The sequence below is a fragment of the Oratosquilla oratoria genome, chromosome 36 (assembly GCF_046742065.1).
Source record: "Oratosquilla oratoria isolate Oo_2021 chromosome 36, ASM4674206v1, whole genome shotgun sequence".
NCBI classification, from domain to species: domain Eukaryota; kingdom Metazoa; phylum Arthropoda; class Malacostraca; order Stomatopoda; family Squillidae; genus Oratosquilla; species Oratosquilla oratoria.
Window position 1 is genome coordinate 37172098 of NC_134812.1, and position 15000 is coordinate 37187097.

General features: G+C 39.3%; 2 protein-coding genes across 21 annotated transcripts in view; one reads left to right on the forward strand and one right to left on the reverse strand.

Moving 5' to 3' along the window:
* LOC143018967 (facilitated trehalose transporter Tret1-like) overlaps window positions 1-7539 on the forward strand; it is a 25700-nt gene extending 18161 nt beyond the window's left edge. The window contains exons 2-6 of one of the 2 annotated variants that reach the window (XM_076174623.1): window positions 2680-2808; window positions 3861-3996; window positions 4083-4477; window positions 4566-4715; window positions 5549-7539. In XM_076174623.1, the coding sequence (XP_076030738.1) occupies window positions 3894-3996; window positions 4083-4477; window positions 4566-4715; window positions 5549-6175 (1275 nt within the window). In that variant the 5' untranslated portion in view covers window positions 2680-2808; window positions 3861-3893 and the 3' untranslated portion in view covers window positions 6176-7539. The remainder of the gene's footprint in view (window positions 1-2679; window positions 2809-3860; window positions 3997-4082; window positions 4478-4565; window positions 4716-5548) is intronic. The other variant, XM_076174622.1, reaches the window with a different exon arrangement.
* LOC143018964 (uncharacterized) overlaps window positions 1-15000 on the reverse strand; it is a 684447-nt gene that overhangs the window by 152484 nt on the left and 516963 nt on the right. The gene's annotated exons all lie outside the window — the stretch shown is intronic.

Here is a 15000-nt window from a genome sequence, read left to right on the forward strand (position 1 = left end):
ATGTAACATAACAGACAACACGGGTCGGACACTTTATCAACCAGTTGAAATCTCTGAAACTCAAACTTCCTGAAAATACAATAGACACTCTACACGCCATCCTCTCCCGGACACCTCCTTGAATGGTACTATGGACCGCGACCTCCTCACCCATTGTATCCGGTCTTTAAATTGAATAATGAACCACAAACTCCCTTCAAGGTAATCCTGCCTACCCCTTTGAACAGGACCACAGACACCTCTCTCCTACTATTGACTGTGGCCACTATGGTTCCCCATTGAACGGGTTATTTTATTTAGTATTATTTACATTATCTATATTATTATATTTCTTATTTGTTTTTCTTTTATTTATCATCATCATATTTTTTTTTTCCGCATTTGACCTAGTTATGGACCAAAAGGTCTCCTGTCGACATGCTCCTCCTTTGTAATCCTATGTAATTCTTTATAATCCTTTAGTTTGGACCACGACCCTTAAATAGACCACCCTTGAACGACGTTACCACGGACCGTGACACCTATGTACATACATGCATACATACATACATATACCAAGGCTTTTTTCCCCCTTACCAGGGGGGTAGCCAAAAAGGACAAGGCACAAAAACATTCCCACCCATTTCATCCCCGAAAACACTCCACACCTATGTACTTCTCTTTAACGGGATCACTGTGGATCGCAACCCTACTTTCATGATCCCCTTAGCTGGAGACACGATGGTCACAGATCCTTTCATGGACCCCAGCTTGAATAGGATTACAATGAAATGGGGACGTCTAGTGAACGTATTAACTGTGGATCATAACTCTCCGCGTCACCCTTTGGAAATGTCTATCAGCGTTTCTCAACCTTTTTACCCTTGCGTAACCTTTGAAATAAAATACATGTCTCAAGGAACCCCCGCGCGCAAATATATATATATATATATTTATATATATATATATATATATATATATATAATAAAAAAAAAACACGTATACCATATCTTTCTCATTTTATTTCCATCGTAATTTTAGGTTAGATAGGATGATGTCTATATTACATTACTACAATAACCAAGAATATGTCGTGCGTGTTTAATCATATTACGTATATGAAATTAAATGAAAAATCAAAAGTGCATTAGCTTATGTCACTTGTTCTCGCGGAACCTTTAGGGACCTTTAGCGGAACCTTAGGGTTCCGGGGAACACTGGTTGAGAAACACTGGTGTATGGACTATGGCCCGCCGGCAGACCACTCTCGCACCCCTTTTGAAGCCTCAACGATTAGGATCGTTTTAGAGCACTCAAAGTAAACACAGACCACGACCTTTCCCATCACAGACCTCAATAATCGGATTTTCCAATATCAGCCTACGCAGTTCTCCATCAATATTAGTACTCAACCGGGAGCATTCATTGTCTACTGAGATGTACGGAGCCATCATGTATCATTATAGGAAATTGCTTCCCGTCCCAACAATAACGCATTAACTTAAAAATAATGGATTAACGCATAGATTAAAAATTAGTTCTATTGTTAACGAATTCACAATCAGTCAATGACCATCACTTTCGAACAGTGTACACCTTTGGCCCTATTTATTCGATATCATTATATGCGCCACGTTGCATTAATTCAAATGTAACCTGTCTCACGTGGCCGCTTAATCAGGATGGTTATTCATCGGGATCCAAAAGTGAAAGTCTGTGGTTTCAGAGACGTCAATGCTTGTGGCTTCGCAGCTCGAAGCCGGAAGCACACGGACATCCAAAGGTGTGCCATCGGTAATCAGTGGTTAGGACAGAGGAAGATGCGACTCTGTATCAGAAAACCGCTGTCCTCGATCCTCCCCGAATGTAACTGTTGCTCTGAAAGTGATTGGCCTCCAGGCTGTGCTACTTGCAGCGGTGGCGTGATCAGATTTACAGTAGGGAATTGAGGCGTTTACACTACTTCAAATTGGCAACACTATGACGATGACGTGGGAAGGATCTCATAATTATTTCATTGTGCTTTATAAATCCAGTGTTTATTCTAGTTGCCACCAAGTGAATGTATTCAGTCAAGGGTTTAGATACATCACAATCCTGCCTTTAACCTTTGGTTATCTACAGGGTTACACTAGTCCTCTTATTCCCGGAAATGGAATGGGTCGGATTGGGTCCCCTGGAAAAGGGAAGAGGTCTTTGGTATGTAGATAGACCGACCTAGACCCTATGCAGAACCTCTGTGAATAAGGATCTCCATGAACTGCAAACCCCCTTAAACAAGCAACTAAAAGCCGCATAATAGTGGCGAGGTATCTTCTTTGTTGCAGTCTGGTCACTTCAATCCATCCCTAAAACAAGCTCGGTAATTTATAAAATACATGGGAAATGTGTACTGATGATTTCACTTCATATCCTACCGTAAAGTTTTAGGCATAATATATAATTCCTAGGAAGTCTATACAATGGCGGGATTCTTGATTTGTTGATCTGCTTACAGTAATCTAACTTTGAGATTACATGATCATGGATAAGGACTTATTTTCCTATAAATGCAATATCTCTTAGATGATATTCACACGCTTTAATTATTTTCACTCCTTCATTATTTTTTTTACATAATTACGGCTACTTATCCATTTGTGAGATAATTCACCAGCTTAAATGGCTGGCATGTTGTCCACTAACACTTTTGAATTCCAGATCGTCTAGTACAGTACCATGATCTACAGTATTACATAATGTTCCTTGTGTGTGTGTGGAGGCCACTGTGCTTGTGAACTCGTGGGATGTACAAAGAATGATGATGGGGGACGGACGTGAGAGTTTAGGGTAAGAAGCTGGAGAAAATGGAGAATTTTAAATACTCTGGCGTCCACTCAGTAACACACTTGCTCCATCACCCATCATTCTTTCACACTAACTTTCCTGTCTAATTTCACTTCCTCTCTTATACTCCATCCACAATAGCTTTCGCTCCAGTCTGCTCTCTCACCCAACTTGCTCTCTTCCTGTCTTTCAGCGTTATTCCCACTATTGATCTCTCCATTCTCCTCTGTGCGCTCCTTAGCTTTGTCTTCATCGTCTTCGTCAGTTTCCAAGTCTCCCACCCGTAGATTATGGATCACATTATACACTAATTGTCAAGTTTACGTTTCAAACGTAGATGTAGAGGTTCTCTCATGATCTTCCTATATTCACCAAACATTTTCCAACCAATTGTAAAACGCCTTTTTATTTCATTATCATTATCTTTCGTCACTTTTGCTATTTAGCCTAAATAGTTATGCTTTTCAGCTTCATCAAGACTCTCGCTATTGATCATAATTCCTTTACTTTGAAATTTCGTGTTGAACATTACTTTGGTTTTACTCCAAGACTGGTTTTACTTTGAGACTTTCCTTGTTCAGATCACTCAGCATATCTTGCAAGTCCTATGTTTTTTTCTGAAATAAGAACGGCATTCGCAAATCTAAGGTGATTAAGACCTTCACAATTAATTTACATACCTTTCCCTTTCCAAGATTAACATTCACAAGATTATTATTCTTTGAGCCATTGTGACAACGTCCTAACAAGAGGATCAATCAAATGGTAAACTTGGTTGCCCCGACCTAAGAACCTAAGATGAATTCATTGCGCACGAAAATAGCTTAGAGCCATCGACTGATTATAATAATGATAAAAAAAAAAAAAAAAAAAAAAAAAAAGCCATTTGCAGAAGCTTCTCATTCTTTTGCACAAAGTCTCTCTTGATGGTGCAAGTATGTTTTATTATTGCTGCAATAATTTCTGCAGCTTTGTCCACTAAAGATAATCAGCAAATAATATTTAAGAATTCCTAGATGACACTCGTTATGGTAAAAGTCTCTCTTTTATTGCAGTTACTTTGCGTACTCGTATTGTCGAGCACATATATGATCACTGGCACCTCATCTTCTTGGCCGACGGTGATTCCTAAAATCCTGAACGACACAGACGTGAATTTTATTCTTACCGAGCAAGAGGTTAATTGGCTAAGTACGTTTGTTGTCGTTGTTCTTTATACATATACAGTGCATTATCACCATAAGGTGTTCTGTCTATTAATATTCTTTTTATATCAGTTTCCTTAGAACCAGTGAGTTCCATGTTAGTTCCCGCAATGACGGGGATATTGATGGAAGTACTCGGACCGCGTCGCCTGTTGAGTCTGACAGTGATGCCAACTGTGGTAGTTTGGATCCTGATGGCTTATGTCCCGTCTAAAGTTGTTCTCTTTGTCGGGCGAGTCCTCATCGGGATCTTTAGTGGATCAGTCAGCACGACTGTGTCCCCCTTCACAACAGAACTCACATCTCCTCAGGTCCGGGGAATGCTTGGGTCCGTCCGCAAAGTCTTCGGGTCGGCGGGGAATCTGTACATATACATCACGGCCGCTTTCCTACCCTGGCAACTGGCAACTGCGCTTAACGCTGCGCCACTGTTGCTCACTGCCGTTCTCTTTTTCTTTGTCAAGGAGGTAAGAACCTTACAATTACCATGATATTTCACACCAATGAATATAGATATGTAATGCGTTATCTGAACCATGATACTCTTCTTCCTAGTCACCGTATTGGTTGGTAAGACATGGGAGAGAGGACGATGCTCGTGAAGCACTAACTTTTCTTCGCGGGCCAAAAGTAGACGTCAATGTAGAACTGGAGAAAATTAAAATGGCCACCGAAGACCAGCCCTTGGCCAACATAAGAGAACAAGTATGAACGTAAAGAGCTGTTTGCTAATTGTCTTTTTACTACTCATTGCAGCCAGATTAGTTTATAGTCAAGTAAAAAAAAATCGTCGACAATTTTTGCCATAAGAAAGTCATACGAGTCAACCTATTTGTAGAAGAACACTTTGTTTTTATTTCTATATTCTTTTTCATTTCATTTTATTGAATTAATTTTTTGTTTTATTTTATATTAGTTTATCTTATTTTATTTGTTTATCTATTTATTTATTTCTCTTTCTTCATGAGTGAGAGACTAGAAAGTTTTTGTTCAGGTTTGGAACTGATCCATAATTGAATGTCATCCAATGGGGTTATGGCTCAATAAATATTCACAGACTAATATAGTTATGGCCAACCAGCCCACTGTTATCTTTCATTCAAATTATAGATACAAAGAACCGACGTGGGATATAGTCAAAGAAGATAAACAAAAGGTAACTGATTTGTCTTATAATTTTCGGCGCTTCTGTCCTTGTGGACACTTGCGCCGCGTAGCAGATGATACGGCGAACAAATTTCCTTGTTTTAAATCTTTGATAATATTCAGTGTTGAGTATTAGATGTGTGAAATTCAACTAATATATGAAAATGGGTTAGCTGGCCATAAGTACATTATCATTTGAATATTCGCTGAATAGTAACTCCAATGGGCGATATTCAAATATGGACTAAGACCAATTAATCAAAAGATCGTAAGCCTGTCATTTATGAGAAAGAAAAGAGTACTATACTACAAGTAGCTTGCCTCATATGAATTCCCAACAGCCAAAAGTATTAAAAAAATTCTTTCCTGACTGCATCTATGATATTTTTCAGATGAACCAGATGAAGCTACCGAGCAACTACAAGCCGACCCTACTTTCGTTTGTCCTCTATTTCGTGTCCGTCATGGGAGGGCAATGTATTGTTTTGCAGTACACAGTTTTCCTTTTCCAACTCACTAACATCGATCTGGACCCTTTTAGGTGCACAATATTCATCGGAATCGGAGGCTTTCTGTCGACAATCGCATCGACCTTCATCGTTGACTTGATCGACAGACGCCCCTTGTTGATTGTTTCGGCATTAGTATGCACCATCTGCCTCGTACTAACGTCCCTTACTCTATCGTTATCTATAATTCCGAACTGGCTTATTATCGTCTTCCTTGTCATCTATATCGTGAGTCTGAACCTGGGACCCAACTTATTAACGACCATCATCACGAGCGAGATCATCCCAACCCCTGTTCGGTCCTTGGGAACATCGGTCAGTAGCAATATTTACATGTGCTCCACCATGTTAGTATCGGTAACTTTCCCATTTATGGTGAAGGGAATTAGTCTAGAATTTTCCCTTCTGGTATTCGCTGCCTTTAACTTATTACTGGCTATCATAGTCTACAGATTCGTGCCTGAAACTAGAGGAAAATCTCTGATCGAACTCCAATATGCTTTCATGTAAAATAAGATCAATACTGACACATCATGATGTAACGTTTATCTTTTTTTACCTACAAATGGTTCATACCACGCAAATGTGAAAGATAAAACTATTTCACGAAAAAAATATATACATACCCGGGACTGATAATTTAGAGGCTGTTTTGAGGTGCCCCTACGGTCCAGAGCCGCACACAATTCACTTATGTTCGAGTTTAATGATGATGTTTTTGTACTACTGTTCTTTTTACTTTATGCTATTCCCATGAACTTGTTCTTTGCCACTTCTGTGCCCGCCTCTTCCTGAACCCACTGCGATGGGAAAGAAGATTCCTGCCACAACAAACGTTGGAAATCCCCTTTTCGGACGTGCTACATACTCTTTCACCACTAAAATATATGTGACAGCCACTGGCCTGGCTTCTACCTCAACGGTGCCAATGAGTGCCCAGAGATACCGCAGGAGTGTTATACATTAATTTGTGAAAAGAACTCTCGCACATTTCTCTATTTGGACTGCCACTAATGTAGAATACAATAGAGTCTCACAACTTCTTACCAATAAGGATTACAAAGGATTACAAAGGCGGAGCATGCCGACAGGAGACCTTTTGGTCCATATCTAGGTCGGATGCGAAAAAAATAATAATAATAATAAATGAATAAATAAAAACTATAATAATGTAAATAACAAATAAAATACATAAATAAATGCATAGGTATAGTTAAATAATAAGCAAACAGGTAAATAGAAAATAACAATAAATTGACATATAACTAATAATTAATGAGAATCAAACAGACAAATGATAAGAAAATAAAAACAAATAATATAAAATAAATTATAATCATTACAGCATCTTGCTTAGGTGTTTATCTAAATGATTCTTAAAGCTTCGAACTGAACTACATTGCACTGCCTCTGCAGGAGGTTTATTCCATTCATTAACTACACGGTTGGCGAAGTTGTTTCTACCCACTTCCAAGCTGAATCTATTTCCGGACAGTTTGAGGCCATTGTTTCTTGTCTGATTCTCATTCAGTGTGAAAATTTGGTCACTTTTGATGTTGTCAATTCCCTTTAGAATTTTAAAGACCTGTATCAAGTCATCTCTGAGTCTACGCTCTTTTAGGGAAAACAGATTCATATGTTTTAGTCGATTTTCGTATGATTTATTTTTGATATTTGGAATCAGTTTTGTGGCTCGCCGTTGTACTTTTTCCAGTCTGTCAATGTCTTTAATGAGATTCGGTGACAATACGGAAACAGCATATTCCAAATGTGGGCAAACTAACGATTTATATCGTTTGCTAATGAGTGATGGACTTTTGAAGTCAAAAGACCGCGCAATCAGTCCTAGAATCTTATTTGCTTTCTCAGAGGCTAAAATACACTGCTTGGTTGATTTGAGATCGTTACTGATAATTACGCCGAGATCTTTTTCACTATCCACTTTTGTTAACGAATTTCCAAATAACTTGTAATCGTACTTACTGTTATTTTTACCTATGTGCATTACCTTGCATTTACTTGTGTTAAATTTCATTAGCCATTTTTCAGACTATTGCTGTAATTAATCTAAATATTCTTGAATATCTAATTGGTTTAAGTGATCATTTGCCATTCCGCACAGTTTTGTATCATCAGCAAATTTGGAAAGTGTAGATTTTAGTCCATGGTATACATCATTTATACATACTATGAATAGAAGTGACCCAAGAACGGAACCCTGAGGAACTCCTCTTGTAACATTTTTTTTATCTAAAAGTTTTTCCATTGAAAACAACTCTGTTTTCGATCATTCAACCAATTACTAGTCCATCTTAATAGGCTACCACTTATTCCGTGTGAAGCTAATTTAGTAAGTAGTCTTTCGTGTGGGACGGTATCAAAAGCTTTTGCAAATTCTAGATATATTAAATCTGTATTATTTCTTTTGTCATAATGGTTATGTTGGGACATCCCCTTGAAGCCCCCAGCCAGATTGTTCTTTCAACAGGGGAAGGGGTTCTGCGGCGACTCTTCTGTCATGGATCGAAAAGCAAGGATAATCAAAAAGCTGTCATGGATCGAATAGCAAGGACAATCAAAAAGCTGTCATGGATCGAACAGCAAGGACAATCAAAAAGCTGTCATGGATCGAACAGCATGGACAATCAAAAAGCTGTCATGGATCGAACAGCAAGGACAATCAAAAAGCTTTCATGGGTCGAACAGCAAAGACAATCAAAAAGCTATCATGGATCGAACAGCAAGGACAATCAAAAAGCTGTCATGGATCGAACAGCAAGGACAATAAAAAAGCTGTCATGGATCGAACAGCAAGGACAATCAAAAAGCTGTCATGGGTCGAACAGCAAGGACAATCGAAAAGCTGTCATGGGTCGAACAGCAAGGACAATCAAAAAGCTGTCATGGGTCGAACAGCAAGGACAATCAAAAAGCTGTCATGAATCGAACGGCAAGGACAATCAAAAAGCTGTCATCGACGAAGTCGTCGCAGTTGGGAACGTGCCCAAATTCCTGTTGTCCCGCTGCAATCAATCATGAAAAAATAATGGAAACTCTCGTCGGTAAGTACGAAGTCCGTAAGAAGGAGAAAAAACGTCAATCCGAGTGGGACAAGGTCTCCGACGCTCTCCTTCTGGGATACTTGTCACTGTTCGGCATCTCAGCCCCTGCCACTTCTTACTCCATGATACACCTCAACCAGGAGGACAAGAACTTCCTCGACGACCAAAGGGACCAGAGGAAAATGGTCATGAGTACTCTTGACAAGGAGAGCGTGGCAAAAGAGTCTAGGAAACATGGGAGGTTGGCTGCTGAGAGAGGGAGGAAAGAGAAGAAGTTCGCGGAGGCTTCAGAGGGGGAACGCTACGTCCAGCCCCGGCGTTCAATTATTCAAACGGTTTCAAAAGAAGTGGCCCACTCTCGTACATGCCAATGCTACGATCATCAACGACCCTCGGTTGGCTGACCATGACGAATGGAAGAGGACGACCCTTGAGGCTCTTGCCAAGGCGGCCGAAACGACAAGAGACGATTATAAAGAGTTCGCGGAACTAACGGCAAAGGCCATCAAGGGGGAGGTTCCCACCACCTTCCGCAAACCAGGAGCTCACCACCACGCGAGATGGATGGCGAAGGCGATCTACACGCTCAAGATCACGATGTTCAAGGACGAGTTCGAACTCACGCCGAGGGAACTGCGTAGCCTCCAGGAGATGAGTGTGTTCATCATCCTAATCTACGCCCGTGCCTGGTTCGAGGCTACCTTGGCCGCAGACGCTCCTTTCAACGATCTCACTCTCTTCCAGGATCTCCACAACTACAGAGACCTCAACTCAAAGATCTCGGAGGCCACAGTTGTTGGAAGTCCGTTGGGCAGCTGGTTGGTGGAGATAGAAGTCCGTTGAGCAGCTGGTTGGTGGAGATAGAAGTCCTTTGGGCAGCTGGTTGGTGGAAAAACGGCGAAGCTCGAAGAATTTAAATGTTGTCTTCGGTGTCGCGTGAATTGGTTGGCGATGGCCAGGACGTCGTGCTTGCGCTGGTTGCTTGTAGGTTTGCTGCTGTCGTTGTATGTAGAGTTCGATCCCACCGATATTGCCACCACTGTTGGAAGGGTCGTTTGCAACTTCCAAACTATGGGGTGAGTTCTCTCCTTTATTCAGAACTAGGCAGACCTGAATAAAGGAGAGAACTCACCCCATAGTTTGGAAGTTGCAAACGACCCTTCCAACACAGTGAAGACCTTCAAGCGGCACTTTTGGTATTTGGGGACGGACCCCGTAGGCTTTACCTTGTTCAGCGACAAAGTCACGATCGAGGAGAAGACCAAGATGGTGGAGAAGCTGGCCATTGATAAAGACCTTGACAAGAAGCGATGGACGACAGCGCCCCAAGATCCTTCTTCGGTGACTTTGAGTGACCTTGTCACCAAGGAGTCACTTTTCTCCTTCACGGCACTGAAGTTGGATGCCTCGTTTCTCCAATCTCCTGTGCTCAGTTGGAAGGAAAACGAGGCGTATAACTAGGGGAAGGAGACCGTCCACCATCTGGCAGTGACCAGTGATGCAGCGGAACGGGCGATCAAATTGATCACTGATTATACTCAGATCATCACCAAGGACGAGAGCGATCGACAAGCTCTCCTGCAAGCTGTCGCGCGCCATCGATGGCTGAACCTGAACCCTAACTACTCTTACAGAAGAATATACAAATCGTTTCAATCGTTATTTCAACCATTTTCAGTTTTATTTTGAAGAAAATCCAGGAAATGCGCATATAGTCACCAGGGAAAACAACAACTTTGGAGATGGATTTACATGCCTCTCAAAAGCAGCAAGTATCTTGGTAATTAAATCTGTGGCCAAAGGGAAAAACCTGACACAACCCATGCACGGAATATTGCCACTGGGAAAATTGGCACTGGGAACATTGCCACTGGGAACATTACCACTAGAAACATTGCCACTGGGAACATTGCCAATGTGGGAAAATTGACTCTGGGAACATTGCCAATGTGAAATTGCCCATTTTTTTTTTTAAATAGTTTTTATCTAAAAAGACTAGTAAACAGATATTTAACTTTAATTAAAGAGATAATTAGCTAGTTTACTAGTTAACTGCCATTTACAAAAAATTCTAGCTAGTCTACAGCAATTTTTCGTTGGTGATTTGTTTAACTTTGTTGAAAAATATTAGTTTCGAATTGCTTACGGTTTTAGAATAAATTTGTTTATTCCAAGATAAGACCCATAATGGTACATGTGATAAAAAGTGAACGTGGGAGTGATATGCTCGTGAATGAGCTGCAATACATATATTATAAGCATCGCGAAAATAAGAGTGGCACAGTTTCTGCAGTAGGATCCAAGTGTGAATGATGAAAATCGTATGCTTATATTTATGACTGCAACGGGTATGGAGGATCTAATAAAGTTCTAAAACTGGGTCATTGATGGCACGTTTAAAGTGGCTCCGGAAATATATTATTAGCTACTCACCCTTCATGTTCAAAAAGATAATCTTAGCATTCCTCGAGCATTTGTTCTCTTGCCTAGCAAAACAGAATCAACATACAGAGCAAGCTAGCTTTACCACATACCAATAATAGTGTTGAAGCATTTCATAAAGCGTTAAATAAATCTGTGAGTAACTGTCACCCTAACATTTGGAAACTAATCCTAGCAATGAAACAGGAGGAAAGCTTTGCTACAACCAAGCGTGTTCAGTTTGAACGTGGTGACCTTTTCCCGAAAAATAAGAAATATGCTGTCATTAATGCACGCATAAGGAATATTGTTGATAATTATGGAAATGCCCATGATCAATTAGTATATTTGAAGTCTATTGCATATAACATGCAAATATTTTAAATAAATTTCTAAATATGTAAATGCTATTTGAATAATCATTTATTAAATTTTAAATTGATTCAATTTTTAATTATACTATCACTTATTAGATATACCTTTATATAAATTCGATTTCTAGATATCATAATGCTTTTTAAATAAATCATTAATTGTCTTTTTAAATAAAAGTTTGATTTTTTCAAAACAATTCTTATCCTTAATTTCAACTGGCAATTTTCCCAGTGGCAATGTTCCCAGTGGCAATTTTAATTTTCCCAGTGGCAATTTCCCCACATGGGCAATGTTCCCAGTGGCAATGTTCCCAGTGGCAATTTTCCCAGTGGCAATGTTCCCAGTGGCAATTTTCCCAGTGGCAATATTCATACATACATACATATACCAAGGCTTTTTCCCCCTTTCAAGGGAGGTAGCCAAAAAGGGAAAGGCATAAAAACACTCCCACCCATTTCATCCCTAAATACACTCCACACCCCTCCCACCCTTCCTCTGTGAATATTGCCCCAATCAAAGGACAATATTCACAGTGGCAAATTTCCCAGTGGCAATATTCCTAGCGCCGACACAACCATCCACTCATAGCTTGGCGGGATCCCTCTCGCTACGAGTGTAAGACTTATGATCTAATTGTATAGCAGCAAGTCCTCTGAAGAAGACCAAATTGATCGCAACGATAGGGCAACAAACTCAATTCCCAACACATTTTCGTTTGCCCTTCCTCACCCAATACTCTCTCGTATACATACATACATGCATGAGAAATCACATAATTTCGTGATTCTAAATATGCGGAAAAACCACCAAGGAAAAAGATAAAGAACATCCTGAGGATGTCTGAATAGACGAAAGCGCTTGGTCATCAGTTTATCTTTTTCCTTGGTGGTTTTTCCGCACATACATACATACATACATACATACATATATACATACACACACACACACACACACACACATATATATATATATATATATATATATATATATATATATATATATATATATATACAGTATATGGAAATAAACTCATCTACTGGGATTCGAATCCCCGCCAGAGCAGATTGTACCACCGCCTGTGCGGTCCTCGTTTTATATGAAGCAATCCGCTCTAGCGGGGGTTCGAATCCCAGTAGATGAGTTTATTTCCAATTGTCAAAATGACACAAACAACATATATATATATATATATATATATATATATATATATATATATATATATAAATATATATATATATGTGTGTGTGTGTGTGTGTGTGTGTGTGTGTGTGTGTGTGTGTGTGTGTGTGTGTGTGTGTGTGTGTGTGTGTGTGTGTGTGTGTGTGTGCATACATAGACATCTATATGAAATAATTTCCATAAGTATCATTTATGGTAGTTGCATATTGTTGTAATCAACTGTATTTAACTAGCACCAATTCGCCCTGCTGACGCGCAAGATGCTTGCACAAATATCTTATAATGCAATATTGAAATGCCTTTACCTGGATACACATGTACAAATATTTTGCAACATTGTTTACTTATATGTCAAATTAACTAGTGGTTATATATTTGTATATAACATGTAGCTGGTATATATGTAAAAACTTTTTGTAAAATATACACTCCTACTAATAAATTTTCCAGCTAAGGTTTAAGCTTAAATACAAATGACAAAAGGAGAGGACTCCCAGCACTACTATATATAACTGAAATATTTCTTTAGGTGCAAGTGATCGAAAGGGACAGCGAAGTCCAATATCCCCTCTACTCCGACCTAACAATAGAATGCATACAATAAAGATAATGAATATATTATAGCTGTACTGTGGCATAAAAACAATTAGACATTATATTAGTAATATGGCTTAATTACAGTGTGTGCACGTCAAATGTAGTTTAGAATAATGACAATGAATGTACTATAGCTGTAGCATGTCATAAGGACAATGCACTAAATTTTTAATCTGGTATAACTATGAATACATTGAAACTTGAGTCAAATTGGTTCCTTTCTATTTAATATTCCTGTGAACGAATAGTTAGATATATAAACAAATAAATAAATGAATGAATAAATAACATAAAGAAGCAAATAAATAAATGAATAAACAAATAAATAATGAATGAATAGAAATAGATAAATAAATGAATACATGAATAAATGAATAAATGAACAAATGAATAAACGAATAAGTGAATGATGAATAAATGAATAAATAAATAGATTAATAAACGAATAAATTAACAAAAATAAATAATTAGCAAATGAAGAAATGAATAATCAAATAAATAAATGAATAGATAAATAGATAAATAAACAAATAATAAATAAATAGATATATTAATTAATTAATAAATAAATAAACAAATAAATAAATGAAAGGGGGAAAGCAATGCTCGCATTCCAGGAAGGGTCTGTAAGCCTGACCTCAACTTTATGTCTTCTTGCAGGAATGTCGGTGAGGGAAGCTGAGCTCCCCTGAGCTTGGCTGAGCGCTGGGAGGGGGAGGGACGAGGGTAAACCCTTGCAGACAGAACCAATGGTGATAATAGAAAGGGGCCGGGGTGGGGCCGGGGTGGGGCCGGGGTGGGGCCGGGGTGGGGCCTGGAGTGAGGAGGTGCGAGGCCGTCTCATACTCCCGAAGTACAGACGGACAATTTTTGTCCTCATTTGTCCCTTGATAGAAGACAATTTTTCTTTGAATATAAGCTTCTTCTTCGGTTGTCGAAGGATTAAACCTAACTTAGCGAACCTTGTCCTTACCAGGGCGATTACCATTTACTTTTGGCTGATGCCAGACGGTTTTCCTCAGCTGTGTTGCATCGTATTCCTTCATCAATGAAAAGGTTAAGGAGATATATAGCTATGGATAAAAACCTATGAATACGTTTTATCTTTAGTACATTCGAAGACAAATTAGAATAAGCTGAAATATACTAGTTTACTAAAGGGAAATCTAAAAGTTATCAATTAATTAAGCAAATGTATGGTTTCACAAAAGATAGCTATTACACGCACACGTGTATACACATAAACAAGCGTACACACACACATACAGACACGCAGATACACACACATACACACACACACACACACACACACACAGAGAGAGAGAGAGAGAGAGAGAGAGAGAGAGAGAGAGAGAGAGAGAGAGAGAGAGAGAGAGAGAGAGAGAGAGAGAGAGAGAAAGAGAGAGAGAGAAGCCGACAAACAGGCAAATATACAGACAGAGGTGAATGGGATAGAAAGAGAGAACATACTCTATCGGTTTGCTGAACACTGATCCAAAGAAACTAGACCCACAAACACGCTAATCTCGATTCATCTAAAAATAGTGGGCGAGGGAGGGCAGGAGGTCCTCCACATGAACGATTCGGTGGAACATAAAGGCAACAGAGAATCGCTTCACAAGAGGTTTCCGAACTTAAGCAGCTTTTCTAACGAACTCGTTAAGAAGGAGGTCAGGCATAACGCGAGGTATGACATACTCG